This window comes from Neolamprologus multifasciatus, chromosome 4 (assembly GCF_963576455.1).
Source record: "Neolamprologus multifasciatus chromosome 4, fNeoMul1.2, whole genome shotgun sequence".
Classification (NCBI taxonomy): domain Eukaryota; kingdom Metazoa; phylum Chordata; class Actinopteri; order Cichliformes; family Cichlidae; genus Neolamprologus; species Neolamprologus multifasciatus.
This window is the reverse complement of record NC_140442.1, coordinates 4,825,023-4,846,576: the sequence shown is the minus strand read 5'-3', so window position 1 is coordinate 4,846,576 and position 21,554 is coordinate 4,825,023. Positions and strand designations below refer to the sequence as shown.

The 21,554-nt window shown below is 40.4% G+C and overlaps 1 protein-coding gene across 1 annotated transcript in view; it reads right to left on the bottom strand.

The window, feature by feature from the left end:
- shank1 (SH3 and multiple ankyrin repeat domains 1) overlaps positions 1-21,554 on the bottom strand; it is a 118,391-nt gene that overhangs the window by 26,529 nt on the left and 70,308 nt on the right. Inside the window, exons 10-15 of the mRNA XM_085157674.1 lie at positions 21,211-21,277; positions 20,817-20,983; positions 20,044-20,165; positions 19,318-19,466; positions 16,893-17,006; positions 11,746-11,821 (exon numbers count right to left, since the gene is read on the bottom strand). Coding sequence (XP_085013800.1) covers positions 11,746-11,821; positions 16,893-17,006; positions 19,318-19,466; positions 20,044-20,165; positions 20,817-20,983; positions 21,211-21,277 — 695 coding nt within the window. The remainder of the gene's footprint in view (positions 1-11,745; positions 11,822-16,892; positions 17,007-19,317; positions 19,467-20,043; positions 20,166-20,816; positions 20,984-21,210; positions 21,278-21,554) is intronic.

Sequence of the window (21,554 nt, the reverse complement as noted above, 5' to 3'; positions counted from 1 at the left end):
CCCGCTCTCTTTTTCTCTTTACTGGCTTTTTCCTTATTTTACATTTTTCCATCCTGACGGCCTTTCCATAAAGCTCTCAATATTGGCTTCTTGCCCTTGTTCTCCAAACTTCTAATCATACAGTAACTTTTTTTTTCTAATCACATTTCCCCCTCTTGATCTTTTTCTCTCAGTCCATTGAGTGCATGGTACTCTACAAGCTGTGAGAGCCTCTCTATCTGTGCCAAGGCTGTGTCTCTTTGTTATTCTCATCCGTTTCTGTCCATTTCTGCTACCCAGCACAGATCTCAAATGAAGGACCAAGTTAATGACTTTGCACGCAATACGGCAATAGGCATAATTACAAAAAAAATAAGGTAGGAATGAGCAGTAGCAAAAATCGCATTCATCCATAGAATTGCACAGCGTAGCACATTTTCTATAAAATATGACCTGTCAGAATTGTTAAATGCACACAGACATCAGACTGACGCTGGGTTAACCTGCTCTGTCTCAACATACAACATAAGCAACAAGTCATTGACTTATGTGCAGGTAACTTATTTCTTTACTGAAAAGGTTTATAGTCAAAAGGTGGTTTTTATTTCATCTGCAGTCCTTTATATTAAGTGGCATGGCTGTAATCTTTAAAAGCAGCAGCTGCAGTGAGACCAGAGAACAGAAGAGAGTGATGACAACAGATGTGATTACAGCAATGATAAGGAGAGGCAGTGGAGAGGGTTGCAAAGTGGCTTGCAGACGTTAAAGCAGCTTAAATATGACATCTTTACAAATGGCCAAAAAATAGATGACTGATCACAAAGTTTTCATAGATTTGTTCAAGTTTTAGAAGAGAGGTAACACTACAGAAAAAGATCCTTCAAGAAGTGTTACATCTATGATATACCCCTATGAACAAGCTCTGAAAGTTGAGGCTTTTTTTTTTCTGAAAACAAATGATGCATTATGAGTGGCCAAACCCAGAGCTATTAATCAATCAGTATTTGGGAATATAAAAAAAATAAAATAAAATAAATAAAAATAAAAAAAAATGCAGAGAAATTTGGAATGTTGTATCAAAGGTTTAAGAACCAAACAGGTTAAATTATTTACATTTTTAATTAAAAGTTAGTCAGTGGAAGTGAGTGTGATCAAAAGTCACTTACTTGGTTTATCGACATGTGACTGTGTGTGTGTGTGTGTGTGTGTGTGTGTGTGTGTGTGTGTGAGGCTGCTTCCCATCCAGACAGCTCCTAACTCCGACTCTAGGCTGTCTTCAAGGATGACATCAACTTCACATTCACTGCACTCCAGTCCAAATTTTTTTGGACCTCTTTGGACATCAATAAAAAAACCTGCCCATTTTAAAAGCTACTGCAAATGCAGTTGAGCAGAAAGCCTAATTTTACTCATCTTTGGGATCTTTCGCCATGCTGGTCAACAAACTGCTCAAGCAAGTTTTACTATTCAGATAATTACCAATCAGATGTACACAAGGAAGCCAGAAGCCAGCCATGAACACTTGTTGTTAGCAGTCTGGTCATGTTAGAGAATTACAGAACAACAGAAAAATCTTAACATTATTTCCAAGTTGTGTGTGCTTGTCAAACCTGTGAGCGGATTTAATTAAACGTATCCCTGATTAAATCTCCACTTTTAGTTTTTGGAGATCGTTTTCTTCTCAAGTTGATACCTGAACGCAACACAGGTTTCAGACTGCGAGCTTCTGCCGTCTCATTTAATGAGGAGGAAGAGAATCGGGCGCTCAGATACACCTCCGTGCACTGCATCGCTCAGAGGATCCAGCCACTGACCCGGGACACAATGTTGTCATCAGAAAGCGATTGAGCTGGACAATGCAGCACAGCGTAGAGTGTGTCTCATGCTGCATAGGTAGGAAGCCAAGGCATTAAACAGGTTTGGCCAAGCGGGCTTCCATAGAGGTGTCAGAGAGAAGCTGGAACTTGTAATGCATGCTGCATCCTTAAAACTCCCTCACCATGCGCTGTTTCCTTTCTGTCGGCAGTCCCCCCTTTTTTATCTCTCTCATACACGGACACATGTACGTACATTCTGGTAAACATACAGAAACACGCCACACAACAAACAGGACGCAAGAACATATACAATCAACCAGCCAATATGGGGGGACGGGGGGTAATTTGCTTGCCATTTACCTTTTTTTTTTTTTTGTCTTAGACGGACAGCAGCAAACATGCCATCCATCTATCCAGAGCGCGCGCACACATACAAACACACAGACATTGGCATGCATGCACGCAAACAAACACGCCATCAATCTGCACGTCAGTAAAAGCAGCAAGCGTCACTTCTCCCGGTGCAGCATCGCAAGAGAACAGTTGAGAGAACAGAGAGCGATTCAAAGCAGAGAGAAAGAAGATGACACACACATGTTCATACAGCGAAACACAGAACGACTGCACTGCTCATACACCGGGCTGTGCAGCAGCAGCACTCGTCCGTCTTCGCACACATGCATCACACACACTCGCACTCAGGCACGCTGAATCACAAACATCTGTCTGCAGGCATGCTTTGTAACATCTGTCAGTCTATCTTATCGATCCTGCCCTGCCATCCATGATGTCCACATGCATGCGTCCCTCGCTCTGCCCCTCCATCTCCTCCCCCCCCCCCCCCCCGGCAACTGGAGGAAGAGGGGGGAGAAAGAGAGGCAGGAAGCAGAGGGTAGGGGAGGTATAAAAAGCCATGGCAGGTACCTGTAAATGAACCAGACGCTCCTATTCACAGGGCCGAGCGATGGCCAGGAAGAAGAGAGGGAGAGGGAGAGGGAGAGATCCTCCTCGCCGCATGCCCCCATCGCCATTTCCTCCCCTCCCTCTCCTCCTCCTCCTTCTCCTGCTCCTTCTCCTTCTCGTCTTCCAGCGAGACAGTAGAGAGCGCGAGCCGCGAGAGAGGAGGAGAAGGAGAGGAGGAGGAAGAGGAGGAGAGAGAAATGGAAGAAGGGAAAGGGAGAGGGAGAGGGCCGAGCACTCCCAGCCCCTTCATACTTAAGACAGAGAGAGAGGAGGAATGGGAGAGAGAGTGAGGGATGGAGATGGTTCGCTGTGACTGCGACACAGAGCGAGAGAGAGAGAGAGGGAGAGAAAAGAGAAGGAGGGGGAGAGGAAGGAGAATAAGGTGGCTTAAAAAGAGAAAGGGAGAGAGAGAGAGAGAGAAGTGAGGGCATTTAGGAAGAGAGCAAGAAAGAGAGGTGATTGGGTTTCTCCGCGGGGGGGCTTCACGCACACACAAACACACACATACAGTCCAGGCATGGCCGCATTCATGCAGTTAACTCACACACAGCCCCCAAAACCACATACACACTCTTCCCCTTCACACACTTCCCCTCACTCCTCCACTTCCTATAGTTTATATGTATAGTATTCACTCTGCCTATTTATCACTGTCATGATTTCCCATTCATAAAAATGGATGTGACTCTGATAAGTCTGCTATCGAGGGAATGACAGAGGCCTCTCACATTACTGAAAAAGGTATTACCATTGTTAGACACAATATGAAAAGATAAGGCAAATTAAATTATCTAACATTACACAATTTTTTTTTAAAAAAATGTAAAGAATCCACTTGGCTTGTGTGTGTAATAAAAATAAATCGGACTTTGTACAGTTTGTCCCGGAGCCTCTTCGGCTGTCCTCCTGCTGTTATTGACCCCGCGTGCCTATAAATCACACTTAACTAACCTCACCCACCCCCTGTTTTCTTTTCTTCTTCTGTTCTTTGCTGCCTCTAACATGCACACACACACACACACCTCACATAAACCATGCACACACTCAAACATGCTTCCCCCCCTCCCCCTCCACCCTCTCCTCACATTTGCTGTAAACGAAGCGTGAATGAGAGGGTCTTGCAAACGGGGGTGGGTGGGCATCGATGCAGACAGGAAGCGGAGAGAGGACAGAGAAACAGCTGGTGGATGAGTGGCGGAAGAAGGAAGAGGAAGAGGAGGAGGAGGGGGAGAGAAAGAGAGAGGAGAGGTACAGATTCTCCCAAATAGGCACTCACATCATCTCTTAGTCAGAGGCTCCGTCCACGTATGTCGTAGTTGTTATGTCGTCTTACCCTCCCTCCCTCCCTCCTTCCTTCTCTCCCTTCTCTCTCTCTCTCTCTCTATCTACGTTTGCTCAATCCCTTTCTCTCTCATCCTCTTGCCTCCCTCCTGCATCCAAGGACGATCACAGCTCTTATCCTCTCTTTTCTTGCATGCCTGCCCATTTGTTACTCTCCGTGCATGTCAGGCCATACCACTGTGAATTTGTGTGTATAATATGTGTGTCCATGCATGTGTGATGAGAGGGAGAGAGAGAGAGAGGAGGAGAGGGGGAGAGGTGGGGCAGGAAGCAAATGTTGACAGAAGGTCCACATGATCATGTGTTTTTGTTTTTCAGCCTGTCAGTCTGTCCTCTGTTATCCTGTCTGTGTGTGTGTGTGTGTGTGTGTGTGTGTGTGTGTGTGCGTGCAGTTTATCTACAGCAAAGCATGTTCTTAACAAGACACGACAAACCACCACGAGAGCGTTTAACGGGATGTTCTCTGTGCGCCGCTCGTCCTTATTTGACCCGCTGTTTGCCCAAAAGACGAGTCTCATGTACAGATTGTGTGCAGTTGCTCAGTGCATCTGTGATAATGACACTGAGAGCTAATGATCTGCCAGTTTAGCTTTCATCTCTTTCACTGAGAGCCCAAGTGTAGGGGGCTTTTAAAGATTTTAAAGCCAGTTTAAAGTTAAGCATTTAGCAAAGGCAGCCTAAATACAGTAGCAGAGTTAATAAAAATGCTTTAAAACAATACACAAGTCGCTATATGCACTTGGGCTCATGCGCAGATTCAGATATATGCAGTGTCTTCTCATGTTAAGGAAATCCTTTTGAAAGAATGGGATGGCTGAGTGAGCTCAGCTCACTCTTCTTGCTTGTCTTTCCGTACAGCCTGAGAGAGGCTGAGTTTGGGTCCAGATGGACGTCTGGATCTGGATTATATTGAGAACATCAACACGATGTCTCCCAGTTGTTCTTATTTCAGTATGATATGTAAAATGTTCCGTTTTTCCACTTTTACATTTAATCAAACAAATCAATGAATCTAAACTGACCTCTGATACAAATTTTGATTACAATCCAGATATCTTAACAATCCTGCAAAACAGGACAAATAAACAAGTGCCCAAACTAATCATATACCTGACTGACCTGATGTGCAAAAACCTTTTAATCACTTTGAGAAAACATAAACACATTCACCAAAGTCAACAACAAATGAACAAATTTACACAGGTTTTTTCAGCAGACACCGACAACAAAGTAATTATTTAAAAACTAATGTAGCTAGTTTATGGTAATATCTAAAAAATATTAAAATTAAAAGAATTTACTTTTTCCTTTTTTCAAATTTGGCCTGTTGTTGGTACATGTTGCTGAATTTCATCGCCACGCCACACTATCTGGTTGCGACATCGGTGCTAGTCTCTTCTTTAATTAATTGGATGCAGCTGAAAATATGTGTGCTGTGATGAGGATGGTAGCAATCAAATGTTCACACATTTCTTGTTTTGACTGTGCTAAATTTGGATATTGAAGATCGTTATACCGAGGTCCGAAAAGAAAAGAAAACAAAAGAGGAACAAAAGACTCAATAAATACATGTGGAATTATTTAGAGGAAATTAGGAGTATATATATCAAAAGTTGAGCGGCATGTGAGATGTACATATTTCTTATTCGTCACCGAGATTTTTTGATCTTGATCACATGAATTAATGCGTTTAAACACCACTTTGCCTTTACTCATTATTAGTATTTTTGATTTCAGTCTTCTTACTCGGTCTTGTCTCCCTTCTGTCACCCCCACCCGGTCACAACAGACAGCTGCCCCTTCCTGATTCTGGCTCTGCTGGAGGTTTCCTGTTAAAAGTGAGTTTTTCTTCCCACTGTCACCAAGTGCTTGCTCATAGAGGCCCCTTTCATTGTTATTGTAGGGTCTTTACCTTAAAATATAAAACAGCAACTGTTTTTGTGATTTGGCACTTTATAAATAAAACTAAATTGAACTTGATCTTTTTACTATAACTATCATACCTTAAAACTGAGGCAAAGCATTATGCTTTGCTGACTGGTTCAATTCAATTCAATTTTATTTATATAGCACCAAATCACAACAACAGTCGCCTTAACCTCCTAAGACCCGAACTCTTCCACGGCATGCATTTTTAATTTCTCTTTGATATTTGGGCTGATTGGGACCTGATGAATGTAAAAACAAAGAATTACCAGATTTTTTTTAACCTAATTATTGTTTCTAAGAAAAATAAGAGCCACATATGAGGATATTTCTTTAAAATTTTGATAGAACAGTCGCAGTATAATGTCCTCGTAAGTGGATATCAGGCCCTTGTAGAGCAAAATTGAGTATTTTGGTCTAAATAACCCAAAATGTGATGTCCACATATGTGGACGCCAGGTCCTAGGAGGTTAAGGCGCTTTATATTGTAAGGGAGACCCAATAATGATGCATACAGAGAAAAACCCAACAATCATATGACCCCCTATGAGCAAGCACTTTGGCGACAGTGGGAAGGAAAAACTGCCTTTTAACAGGAAGACAGAACTAGGCTCAGGGAGGGGCGGGGCCATCTGCTGCGACCGGTTGGGGTGAGAGAAGGAAGACAGGATAGAAGACATGCTGTAGAAGAGAGACAGAGATTAATAACAGGTATGATTCAATGCAGAGAGGTCTGTTAACACATAGTGAGTGAGAAAGGTGACCGAAAAGGAAAAACTCAATGCATCATGGGAGTCCCCCAGCAGTCTATACGTATTGCAGCATAACTAAGGGAGGATTCAGGGTCACCTGGTCCAGCCCTAACTACATGCTTTAGCAAAAAGGAAAGTTTTAAGCCTAATCTTAAAAGTAGAGATAGTGTCTGTTTCCCGAATCCAAACTGGAAGTTGGTTCCATAGAAGAGGGGCCTGAAAAGCCTGCAGTGCGAGAGCGCAGTGCTCTAATGGGGTGATATGGTACTACTGGTGGGTTTAGGATGGCAGGTTTTGCTACAGTGGCACAGTTTATCTCATTGTGTCCAAGTCAGGCTACGAAGAATATCCAGGTTTCAACAGGAGAATTGACAGACATAAAGATGGAGTTACAAAGATGTGTCTAAGAGATGAGCCAGTATGTTGAAAATGAATATCATTCCAATTTGCAAAGCTAGCCTCAGACATTCCAGTCCGCAAAACAAATCCTGTATTAGAGACAGTAAAGCTTTTGAAAACTTTACAAAGAGAGAATTTACTTCAAAGTCAGTACAAATAATTCAAGTTGTTGTTTGTTTCTTTCGGTCAGAGTGGGGCAAAAATAGGAACCCGTCCATTTAAAATTACTTCTCTAGCACACAACTTCTTCGACTTTTTATTGCTAGCCCGAGCTATACAAGAGCCAAAATGTCCATTTTTTAAAGATAAAGAATTTATCAGTGAAATTTCTTTGGAAGAGAAAAATTAAACTATTCGACCAATCAGCCAGTTAACTGTCAATAAATTCCAGCTGATGTTGGCTATAAAGTAAATGTCAACATCATAAACAAGATGCTGTCTCGCTTTGGTCATTCCAATCAGGATGAAAAAACTTAAAGTAAGCCAAAGGGTAAACTTCTTCCTCCTCAGACCTCCTGTTGCTTCCACAAAAACACAGTTCATGTCTCTTGCCACCTATTTGTGAACACGAAATTCCTGTCTTCCTTTGTCCGAGCACTTCTTCCCCCTCGATAACTCTCCGCTCCCATTTGAGTGCCCTTCACTGTCTGACCTCCAGATGGAGACACCACAGGGAGGAGAGGGTGATAGAAAGAAAATTAAAAAGTACAGGGGGGTTAGCAACGCAGTGATAAATAGAAAGCGAAGGAGGGATGCAGAGATGGTCAGGAGACATGGCCAAATATAGAGGGATATAAGGAGGAATAGGTGCGATATTACATGTAGTGATAAAGGCTGTGAAAGTGGGCCCATGTGAGGGCGGCTCTGAGTCAGCCATGCCTGCCTGCCTGGCCAAACCAGCATCTCTGCTACACGCGCCTTTAATTATCCATGATGTGTGTGTGTGCTATAGAGACTGTGTGTGTGTGTGTACAAACATATGTGTTTGAGTTTGCACTGCTGAGTGTGTCGCTTCCATGAAATGTCACTGTTGATGAAAAGCCTGTTAATAATAAATGATAACGTGCGTATGAGAGAGAAGCACAGTCAGAGCAAATGTAGGCCTTTTGGTTAAAGTTGAGGAATCAAGACGAATAATGATGAGTGTGAAAATGATAGAAGAGGCATGGCTTCACATAAATAATGAATAATCTAACTGATAATAGCTTTATTTATACGTCTTTTTTTTTTTTTTTTTTTTTTTTTTTTTTTTTTTTTTTGCCTGTCCCGTTTGGCTCTTTTGCCATCAGAATTATTGTCTAAAGGCGAAGAAAGATGCCCAACGGTTTTTCTTTACCAAATTGACCATCCCAGCTTTGCCGTAATGGTCCATTTGATTCACCTTTTATTCTTTATTTTATTTTCACTTGCTGAATACGGGACAGCAATACGTCTTTGTTGAGTACGAGTTCTGGACACTGAAAAGAGTTTGCCTGAAACCAATTCACCGTGATGCTGTGACACACAGTGAATGATGAGTTAATGGGAAGACGTCGGTTTCAGACTCGTGCTTTTACAGACCAGAATATTAAACTAGTGGGAGCCTCGAAGGCTACAAAATCACGCCTATTGCAAAAAACTGCACTTCCTCTAATGGCCACTTGCAGTGTTGGTCAAGTCATCAGTAACTAATTACCGATTACTTCCCAAAAAAAGTAATCCCGTTACTTTACTGATTACTTATTTTCAAAAGTAATTAATTACTTAGTTACTTAGTTACTTTCTAAAAACACGCTTTACAACCTGAATAGGTGATAAAGCGATAGATCTTTCAGCCCAATTCTACTTTTTCTGCATAATCCATCATACAAAATGTAATCAAATGGAAAAGTCTTTTTTTTAAACTTGTTTTATTACTTTTAATCTTTTAACTTTATGCATCAAGCAAAAATTAAATTATATGCAGCATTCTCTGACTGGAAGAAATTTGTTTAACATTTAAACCTATTTTCTGCACATTCCAGCACATAAAATAAAATATTTTTTTGTGTTTACACTCAGTCTTTTAAATAGATGCAAGTGAAACACAGCAGAAAATAAATAAAGTCAAAGACTAGCGGTCCTGTTGCTCTATTTTCACCTGTAAAGCAGGAGTGGGGTAGGCAGAGGTTTACCCTGGTGCAGGTGTGCCACAGCGGTCAGTGGAAGAATCTGTGAGTTTCCCATTACGTCGTTGTGCACTCGGAGCTTGTTTACGTTTTTTTTCGGTGTAAAAATAAGTTTTCTTCTCACGCACAACGGACACTAATGTTTTTGTCACTTTTTATGGAATCAAACTCAAAGTAAGGTCAGTACTTCCACGCTTTAAACGCTGCACGCTCATACTCTCTCTGCACTCGATATATGATCCATTGTTGATCTGCACACAGCTGTTGTCACGAACGTCGCACTCGCTTAGGTCACTGTCATGAGACATTCTCGCAAAAAATCACGGTTTTAGTAATGCAGTAACGCAGCGTTCCTACAGGAAAGTAACGGTAATCTAATTACCGTTTTTGCAATAGTAATCCCTTACTTACTCGTTACTTGAAAAAAGTAATCAGATTACAGTAACGCGTTACGCGTTACTGCCCATCTCTGGCCACTTGAGGGCGGCTCCAAAAGGGAGTCCCCATAGACTCCCTTCTTAAAAAGCTAAACTTTACAGCAGCAGTCCCCAACCCCAGTACCAGTCCGTGAGTCGTTTGGTACCGGGCTGTGAGAGTTGAGGCTCGGGTGTGAAATTGATGGTTTTCAGGGTTTTTATCGTTTTTTATTGTTATTTTTTATAGTTTTTATCATTAACTCGGTTTCCCGGGGTCTTTTTTGTGTGTTATGAATAAATCTTCTTTTTTTGGTACCGGTACTGGTTTTATTTTGTTGTATTTATCCACAAAACCTTAAAAGCTGGGGGTTAGGCTTAAAGTTAGTGTGCTGAACCAGGAAGCTATAGCTAATAGAAAGTTCTCACCTCCACCAATATGAGGTGGTGGAGGTGAGGAAGATCACTGAACTGGATCTTTCCACCTTCTATTTTAGGATTGGTTTACTGTGTGCCACAGCTTATCAAAGATATTTATCTCCAGTTTTGGTAAGTGAAATTCATTTTTTTTACATTAGTCTGTTACTTAGTTACTCACTGATTAGCACCCATATACTAGGGCCTGCTCAACAAGCCTCCTGGCATTCCCTCGTTTAAATATCATCACTTCAGGGTCCAAAAAGCTACTTAGAAGCATGCAAAAAGCTAAAGTTTGGGGATTAAAAAATGGTCACAAACCAGTTACTGATTTATGTCTGTATTTTATATCCAGTCTACAAGTATGCACGGGGCAGGGTGAGGTAACTGACTGAAATGTCCACAGTTTCAACTCAACTCAGGCGAGTTGTTGCATCTGTGAAGGTGCCCTTTAAGAACGAACACTGAGTAAAAGCGGATGCTGATTAAGTCACAGTGGGTGGATGACTAGCTCTATTAACGCAGAAAAGTACAATAATCTTCTGTCAAAAGTTAAAGATCTCAGCTGTTGTTCTGGGATTATTTCTGGCCGGTCCCACAGAACATTAATACATATGCATCACTTCAGCTTGCGTGGTCATCGGGGGCAGTAATGATCATCTGGTGATTTCATAACTCCGGTCAACACAAAGAAATTTCAGATGTATTAGTCACCGAAGTGCACTGAAAGCACCAACAAGTTCAGCCCACCCTGAAATCTGCAACCTAGCAAAGCAGCTCTGCAGCTTGGAGGCAAAAAGCAGACATCAAAAAGAACGAAGCTTACTCTAAAATCCTGATATGACACAAATTTACCTCCCAGCACAGGTTAAATTCAGCAAAACCTGCTAGTCAAAACACAACTGGTACACCTCTGCCTGGAGGATAACTTCAGCAGCAGGCAGATCAGCTTCTAGACTGGAGGCAACAAACCGTCACACATCGTCATCCTGCTGCATGAATCACTCACAACACATCACATCATCAAAGTATCACTGGAACTTATGAATCATCTGGGTAGATGGATACAGTATGTTACGATACAAACAAATCCCCTGCCAACATGTGCTGTATGTCTAAACAGCGAAGCAGCAGCGTCATAATGAAAAGCCTGTCAGCTCTCGGTGCCCCCTGGGAGGACTGACGAGACACATCATGCTCTTTAGCAAAGTACATAACCCCTCATTTCCTGAGCTGAGCTGCTCAGAGGCCAGTGGTAGAAAACAGCGGTAGTCATGTTTAAACCTTTATTTATCCACAACGGGACACTTTCTTGCATCATTCTGGTCACACTTAACAAGCAGCTGGAGCATCTAAACACCTCTTTTGTCAATCCAAGTGCCCCAAAGTGCTTTTGTGTTCAACTCAAATGCCCCTCTGTTAGGTGGGGTACCGCTATGATGTGACCTCACCGTAAACGAACCCTTCCTCTTGTCCTGTGAGTGGCTAGGAGGCGTTTGTCTGTGCCCCTGCTGCTTAATGAATCTGTGCACACCACTGGCAGCTGCTCAGCTCAGGTATCAGTAACAGCTAGATGCGTGGCAGCTCTTACCTGGGAGCGTCAAAGCTGTCGTAGGATCCCACAGTGTAATGGCGGAACAGTCTTTTGGCACGCTCTCCGCGGCTCTCTGTGAAACACGACATCACACAGACATCAGAATAGTTTGACCTATATTAAATACATTTGCAGTTTCATTACATAACTGCTAATACTGTAATAATACGGAGCCATCTCTCTGGATTTTTGTCCCCAAGTCACCTGTAAGCTAAAATAAATATGCATATTAAGCATGAAATAATTAGCTGATTAACTGACTGGTGTAAAAGCAATTGTATGAATGAATTTGATGAGTAGGTTAAAGAAATTAACGGGAACTTATTATGCTTATTTCCATTTAAATTTCACTTCTGTCTGTAACAAGCCATTTTAGCTCTTCTGATTGGCTTAACCTTGTATTTAACCCTTAACCTTACTAGTGAAAACCGTGACTGTTGAATATGACGTGAAATAAACATAAACCGAGACCATAACATCGCATTTGCAGGCGACTGATGAATATGAAAATCTAAAATAATAAATGCTTTGAGTTTTGAGATGGGCCCACACACCCACAGAAATAGGTTACATACAGATTTGTACACCAGATAGATTTATACATACATACACTATGATCATTGTAGTAAGATACAAAGGCAAGAGTCGGAAAACTCAACTCTTAAAACTTTGACCACGCTAATATAGGCATATACCAATACATCATACATACAGTGTGTGACAGGAAAAAAAGTCTGCTTTAATTTTTAACTAGTCATTTGTTAAATCATACACAGAATGCATATATCCATATCTCACAGACATCAATATAATCCTACCCTTTCACCCATGTGCCTCAAATGTAAGATAGAAATTGGTACCCTAACTCACAGCTTCTGGTCATGTTTGAAATTGCAAGAATATTGGTCTAATGTGTTATCTGAAATGGAGAAGATTTTCGGTTGTGAATTGGAGATGGACCCTCTGTCTCTCATACTGGCAGTGTTGCCAACTTAGCAACTTTGTCGCTATATTTAGCGAGTTTTCAGACCCCGTAAAAAAAAGACGTGAAAGCGCATATCGCTTTTACTCTCAACAAGCAGCGGGTGCTGTAACGCAGTCAGTTCTTCTTTTACTCTTTTACTCTTATGCTGTTTTGTGGATCACAAGGTTTAAAACTACTTATAAACTCACACACACAAAGTAACTCCACCAGAGTGCCTATTTCGGGTCACTTTTGCCGGTCCAAGCCCGGGTAAAGGAGCAGGGTTGGAATTGTGACATTAAAAAAAACAATAATTGCTAAAAGAAATTTAATTTGTAGTTCTAAATAAACTCTAAATGCATTTAGGATGTTTTTTACTCACTTTATGTCTCTTCCACGATGTTATTTCTCTCTCCAACAACGTAGGTTACAATTACATTAGCATGACCAATTATGCAAATTAGGTGATGACGTCATTTAGCGACTTCTAGCGACTTTTAGGACAGCCAATAGCGATTTTCCTTACTGAGGAGTTGGCAACACTGCATACTGGGCCTCCCCAGCCGGCGATTAATATCCAAGAATAATAGGAGATTGTACTGTGTTCTCACCTATGCGGCAAGGAAGAATATACCACTCCAATGGATTTATGAAAAAGCACCAACTATTAAAGGTTGGCAAAGAGCAGTGTTGGATCTAGTGCCATTAGGAATATCTTACATGTATACTGCACTCAAAAACAGATCAATTCTTTAAGGTGTTGGGAACCATACTTGAATTATGTGGAACCTGATGTTTCTAATATTATGTTACAAGGATTCTCTTGAGTGTTCAAACTGCAACGTACTACTGGGACCAGAGGTATTGTACTGTATTGTATTCTCTCTTTATTTATATATATATATATTTTTTTTTTAGATGGAACTGCACTGAAAAAAATATGTTGTTGGATTTACTTAATTCAGTGGTGGACATTTGTTGCACACAGATGTTTTGCTTTGGCAGCAACTTAAACAATTGAGTTAAATTAACACAATTTATTCATGTTCAATAAACCTGTGCAATTTGTGTTGATAAAATGTGACTTAAACATGTTTTGATGAAGTAATTTGAGCTCTTGGAATATTTTAATCCTTCGCAATTTTCTCACTTTATCCCAACACCATTCAATAACTTTTACCCAATACTACTTGGTCACTTAAATACTACATGTTATCTTCAAATTACATTTTGCTATTATATTCTAGTATCAAATACACAATTTTCAAATGGAGGCCTTATAACAGATTGTATTGTTCTCTTCCAAGATGGTTGCTGGTATCCACCAGTAACCTTTCAAAACAAAATGTCTAATTTCACTGCATTGACAGTAGGTAAAGAATTAAACTGACATTACTCGTCTACTGAATCTATATAAATCAACAGTTAAATAATGTCAGTTCTTCCGTGTTCTCTGGAATCAATCACAGCAAAGAAATTAGACTGTTTCTTTTGAAAAATGTTACAGGTAACCATCTTGGGAAAGAACAATACAAAACATTCTATTTAAGGCCTCTGATGTCAAGATTCAGTTAAACAACAATTATAACTAAACAATTTGAGGTAATGTTAGTTTCCATTAACATTAAATTAGGTTACTGAATTGGCAAACACCTTCCTATTAACATTACCCATTTTACCCCAATAACTAAAGAAATTAGCACTTGCAGGTCAAAAACTTTATCCAAGAGATGCAAAAATAACATTGATACAGTGACTGTCAAAAATTACAGCACTGATCATATTGTGACGTCTTGGTTCAAAACAGCACACTTAGAAATATTCAACGTTCTTTACTTCAACTGAATGAAACTGAAAATACCACTTCACACGACCGTTCTGTGCTTAGTTATTAGTCTGTTTTTGTTTTGTTTATTTGTTTTTGTGTTTTTTTTGTTTGTTTTTTTTTGGTTATGAATTGTACACTTTATTATGTTATGTAATTATGTGCTATTTGTGAAAACAGAAAAACGAATTTAAAAAAACAAAACAAAAACAAAAAAAACAAAAACCTAGTCATTTGTTTCCTGTCATCTAAAAAACACTCATGTTAGTGTCCTGGAATGTCATTTGTAGTTCTGCACAGTAAAACAGTGACAAAAATCTGTGTTAGGGACTAATACTGACTTTTGAGTTTCAAGATTCACGTGGGAGAGATTTTAAGTTTTGTTTTCACCCACTGTTTGGTTTGGTTTAGGATTTCACCAACACAATTTTTAAAAGCTGCTGTGCATTCATGCGGCATCAGAATAATGAGTTCATGTAAATGTATGTTTTAAGATAAAACAAATACTTGGAAAATCTTTCACTTTTGCTACAAGACTTGTCAAATTGGTTGAGCTCATATAGGCAATATTACTCTCACATGAGTAATATTTATTTAATTAATCTTATTATTTTAGCCAAAGAAGAAGTAGCGCTTTAGACATCTCATCTTAAGTCTACAATTCAAGTCTAAATTTTAGATATTCTACATTTTAGAGACATAAATAAGGATCTTTTAACAAATGTGTTCCCATGTGATGATGTAATCTTGTTTTCTCATTCAAACGTGCTTTTACCATTAAAGACCCCCCCCCCCTTTTTTTTTTAACCTGTGTGTATATTTATAGCATCCTCCTTATGCATTTCATGCATGTGTTATTTTCAGACATATGGGGGTTATGTCACCCCCCTCCTCCTCATCAGTAATGATCTAGTCCGGTATTTACTTGGGCGTGACTTAGCCAATTAACCAATACCTACCTATTATATGTCAGCTGACCTATCTATGAAGTTTTGACTGGTTAATTTGAATTTTTTTCTGTTTCCTGTCTTGTATTTAAGCAATTTTTACAATGTTTTACTATGACCCTGATGAAGGCCACAAGCTGAAACGCGTTGGTCTATTATTAAAGTTGTTCATCTTCCCTCAAGTGTTGCTGGAGTTCCTGCTTTGTGAACTCATATAGGCAGAAACAGAAAAGAAAGAAAGTAAAAAAGTTCGACCGACCTCTTTACTTGAAGGAATATTTTTTATTCACACTTTGATAAATCCTGTTAACCAGTGTGTTGTTTGTCTGATCATCATTTCAAGGTCAGAGTGAAATTGTTAAGTCATTTTTTGACATACTTCCCACATACCTGTTTAACTAGAGCACCCAGTCGTATGAATTGTTAGTCAATAAATGTTAGCATGTTGTTTCTATAGCTAACTGTTCAGTCCACATGTTCTGTGCTTCACTTCCTGGTCACCTCTTGATAAGATTACTCATGTTTTATACACCTTTGTTATTTTGGGTGTTAATGTGGATCTTGTTAATTGTGTCTTGTATAACAATTAAATGTCATTACCATTAAAATAAATCAGCACAGCATAAGCATGATAAACAAAGGTGAAGATGGGAACCATATCTACTACATATCATACTTACTACTACATGCTGATAGTGTTAGCTGTTGCTTTTTGTGGTCTCTTAGTTCTTCTTTAACTATATTGAATATTCCCTAAAAAAGCACGTCTATCACATTGGTGATTATAGTCAAAGTGAAAAATTGAGCTGGTCTTGTATATGGTGACAGAAAAAAATCATTTTATTTACCACTTAAAATAGGATAAGGTGTATAAGAAGAAAGCATTAAACAAGAACTAAGCCATCGGAAGTGGACTCTCCGTCAATCTGCAGATAGAGGTGCTTTGAGCTAAATGTTAATGTGGTTATTTTAACGATGGCAGGGAGCGAGCATACAAAGGTGATGCAGACAAGAAGGGAACAAACAGACTAAATACACAAATATAAGGCACAGGCTGTTGGAAAAAAGAAGAAAAGGCGGAAGCAAACTGCTTGAGGAACTAACCTTCAAAATAAAACAGGATGGAAAACACAAACGGAGACCATATGATGCATATGATGATTCATATTTACCAATAATCTAAAAATAGCCCTAAAATCTGAAAATCCCATGCTTATGATGCTAAATGTTCTACAAACCACCCTTAAAAGTCAACACCACAAGTTTTTGATCTAGTAACGGATCACAAAACAAAGGTTTCAAATACAAATGTATACTCAGGGAGGGTAAATGCAAAACTGAAATGTTTTCTCAGCACTTTTTTCCTCCTGTGCATTTGTGAGTGTGCGCCACAGCTGGTCGTCCTCACCCGTTCGGTTGTCTTGGCTTCGAAGCATCACTTCCTCCACACAGTCAGAGGGAAACCATCCCGTGCGACCTCTGACCGTCCCCTCCCAGTAACCGCCCTCGCCAACACTCAGCACTAAAGACGAGCACAGGAAAGAGAAATGTGTTAAGAAAAAAAAAGGTGACACAACCGACACAAACACACACAGACACGCCGATGACAAATGAACGCACACAAAAAGACAACAAGTACAGACGGAAAAAAAACATAAATGTGGACACACACATGGACATGCAAACCTCCTACATACTCACCAAGACATACATACCTGGCGACACCTTAGACTCACTCACAAACACACACATATTCATACCTGCAGACATTAAATACAAACATATATAGAGACCTTACACTCATGTCAGGACAGGACCATCTAACAAACTCATCTGACGACACTGTGGACTGGATTTGGATTTGGCCCACGAGACAGAGAAGCTGCCTTTACAGCAGGGCCCTCATTTGTAAAACACTCACGGCTCAAAGCAAAAAAACACTTATAAGCAGTTATTTATAAAGCCATACTTTGATGAGGAAATGAGCTCATCTCTGGGCAAAGTCGGAGCATTGCATTCGCCAGCCGCAGATTTTGTCTTTGCTGCAACACGCTACCGAGCTCTTTGTCAGGCAGTCCTTGAAGGTTTCACGGCAGTTCAGGAAACAGTCACGCCCTTAAATCCATCGATTTGTGTTTCTGGACATGAATCTGGTGTTGTTCATGAATCTGTCTGTGCATGTTCAAGTAAATGAACTTATTATTTTTGACTTTTAAAGGTCAAAAAAGTCCACATTTGGATGTAAGGGTTACCGGGGGAGTGAATCGTATCACCCGTCACACCACAGACACAGTTTGAGTCGTACACCTGACAGATTTTTACACTTCATTCGTTTTATTTAAACAATTCAATCGTTTAAAATAAACTTAATTATCATTAAACTGACTTGGTTAGGTTTATGTAATAGTTTAGAGCAGCGGTCCCCAACCCCCGGGCCGATCCGTGAGTCGTTTGGTACCGGGCCACACAAATTAAAGCTCGGGTGTGAAGTTTATGGTTTTCAGGGTTTTTATCGTTAACTCCCTGGGTCTTTGTAGTTGTGCGTCTTATTTTGAAAGAAATATTTACATGTTACCATAGCGTCCAGAGAGTGTTAAAGGGCAGAGGGGAGGATGTTACTCTCAATGTTGTTGGCACATTTTCAGGAGGGCGCTGCTAATGAAGTTACACAATTACACAGTGAATTTGCATTTATATTATATTTTTATTATATTTACAAAACACCACAGCTTTTGTCTTGGCCATATCATTTTATTTTGTTGTATTTATCCGCAAACACGTCAAAGGCCGATCCGTGAAGATATTCTCTGACATTATACCGGTCTGTGCGGCAAAAAAAGTTGGGGACCGCTGGTTCAGAGTAATACTTAAATAAATGTAGCCCCCGCTGTTTCAACATGGATATTTTTTGCATGTCTCTAACGCTTTGATCTCGGTTTAAAGTTTGGGTGGACTGCAGTAAAATTATCTACAGTCATTCATTGTCCTTAATGGACGACAGCTGAAAGTTCTCCGGGTATTCAAGTCTGAGCAACTCTGGCGTCTTCACTGTCACCAGAGGATGGCTCCTCCTGACTGTAGTGAAAGTCTCGTTTTTCTCCAAAGGTTGTGGAGTTCCATCCATTTTTCTCAAGATCCATCTGTAGTTTGGTTGAGAACGCTCACCATCTCCCAGCTACAGTGGATGTCAAAGGGCTGACGCCGTAATCCCAACTCTGCAGCCTGACACACATTTTTAGCCACTGTAGCCACTTTTTTTTGTTTTGTTTGGATCCTGCGAGCCGTGCAACATAAGCTGGATGCAAATAACAAAAGCTGAAAAGCTGAAAGAAGAACAAATATTGAACTTGCTTGTGTTGTTCTGTGCCTTGATGAATGTATTTGTAGTCATTTGTTTGGCATGTTATACATATCAATAAAACCTTGATTAGGCAGTAGTATATTAAGTTCCGCTAATACTCTGATGGATGCATCATCTGCCATCCGTCATCAGTTAGCTAAATAATGTTAATATAAAAGCTGTCACCTCTGATCTTGTTAAAGCCTTACAGTCAGCAGCTTATATGTTAGAAGGAACCTTTTGGAGCTATGCCAGAGCTCATGTGACGTCATGTTACGTTAAATGGTTTCTGCAGTGTTGCTTTGCATGTCTTAAATGTGCTTTTCTTGTGCGCCTATTAAAGATACCTCGTGTGGAGCTTTCTTACAGTCTCTTTGTGTCAAGTACCAGGTGAGAAACAGCCTCACTAACTTTGAGTTGACATGGAAGACAAAATGTTTTGACTGTCTGCCACACAAACCTTCACATGATGTGAAAATGGAGTTACACTCACCTTTGACCCTGTCCCCCTTGTTGAAGCTGATTTCTCTCTCCCCCTGTGCAGAATGTGATCGAGTGGCTACAAAAACGCGTCCTGGGACGGCGCTGTACAGGCGTCTTCGCTGTCCCGCAGTCTGAACCGTGGTGGTGGCTGGGCCGGGCCTGAGAGGGGAGGAGGATTTGAAACTGCAGTTTAAGGTTCAGGAACCTCTGTAGCATTTTATGGCCAGGACTGAGCTGCTGACTGAGCCCTTGGTACATCAAATGAAACTTTCTGGGACTCAAGTGACTTAAATTATTTTGAGAAATTAGCTATTTTGTTTTACAGAAAGAAAGAAAAAGTCACCGTTGAACTGTTTAGTTTACGTGTTTCTTTTTTATGACTTTTCAGGGAGCTGTTATAAACGTTCCCTATACATTGTGTGATTTCTATTGAGTGTGACTAAGTTCTTTAACATAAAAATTAAGAAATGGCTCAATTATCAGAATTATTATTGATCTGACTGACTCTTAGTTTCCATTTTCAGAGAATACTAACAATACTACACCAAATTAACCATATTCAACTCCTTTCATGGCTCTTTAAGAAGGTGACTCACATAATCCACTTAAAAGAGTTTAACATCTGTCACCCAGCACAAAAGCCTCAAAAGCACTTCGATTGATCCATCTGAATCTGCAGGAAGTGGAAACAAAGCTCCTGTTTAACAGCACTTTGTCCTCCGCCTCCTCCACTCACCCCTGTCTCCGACTCTGCCTGCTCCGGTCCTCTTTGTCTCCGATCCTCCCACGGGAAGGAGAGCGTGTCCGTGCCCCCCTGGGACTGCTGGAGCTCCGCAGGGTTCCTGTATGCTTGTAGCCCTGTCGGTCAGAGAAGGAAAGGTGAGAAATCTCAAATATGACCGACTTTAATGACATTTAACATTTATCTGGGCTGTAAACCTAAAGAGGATAACAATAAGAACTGGTGATTAATCTTCTGCTCCAAAGCACATACTATATAAAATGTGAGAAGATAAGGCCCTGCAATTAGCAGTATTCACCACTAGAGGCTGATAAAGGTCATCCTCTGCGTTATATTGTGCACATGTTCCATCATGTTGGAAATGGGTGTTTTACAGGCAAGCAGTAAGTTTAAAGAACCCATATATAAACAAGCTCCACATCCCATAACCAACCCTGCAGAATGGAGCAGAAAAAGCTCTGATGGATTAAACTATGTCTGATGCACTTGTGCACTTAGAAATGCTCGCTGTGTGCTTTGCATCATTCATTTCAACAACACAAGTTGCTAAAATGTTTTAAGCTTCGAGATACGGCTGTTTTATCAGCTGCTGTCTCCATTGTTGGTCAAATAAATAAATAAATAATCGGAGCTTTCTAATTAAAACGAGTAAAACATCCAGTAAAAATCTCTCTGAAAAACAAAAAGGTTACAAAATCGACCCATAGGTGTTTCCTGCATCGATAATTTGAACTCTGACCTCCTCACACAGAGACAAACACAGACACCTGCACAGAGACGATGTTGGTGCACGGGGCGTTGGGCACTGCCATCCAGTCTGGAAGGTTCATGCTGCTGTCGCTGTTGGCTCTGAGGAAGGGATGAGGAGGTATTGTCAGCGTCCGGGTGCTCTCCCGCCTCTGGGGGGCGTACTTTGGAGACTCCACAAAGGGGACTAGGGGAGACAGAAGAGATTTCTTTCTTCTTTTCATATCATCCTACAAATGATGCATGTTTCTTTACACTCTCCATCCACATGCTACTTCTATGTGTATTTAAATTGTTATTGGCCCTTGCTGCTGAAAGAAGTCCTGCTGATTTAAGGTTAAGTAAGAGAGCCTGTGTGTTGAGTTAGCTTAAGAAAAACACCTTGCAGAACCAGACACCAGTTATAGCACTTACCCACATCTGTGTCTCTGTGGTTTTTGATGATTTCTCCCAGCTCAAAATGGCCAGACATAACAGCCACCTGATGAACAAAACACACACACTCCTTATGTTTAAGATAACTCTAATTAGGATGAGCAATATAGCCTCAAAATTATATCATTATATTTCAGAAGTATAGGGAAAAAAACTATTGAACACTTTATTTATTATTATTTATAAGTCTAAGTAAATGAAGGGCATTTTCCATCCTCTTTCTTCAGTGACGTGCTCTCGTTAACGACACATTTTCACATTGAAGTGCGAATGCACTGAAACAAGGTGCAGCAGGAGCAGTGCAGCAGTAGTGACACAGCATT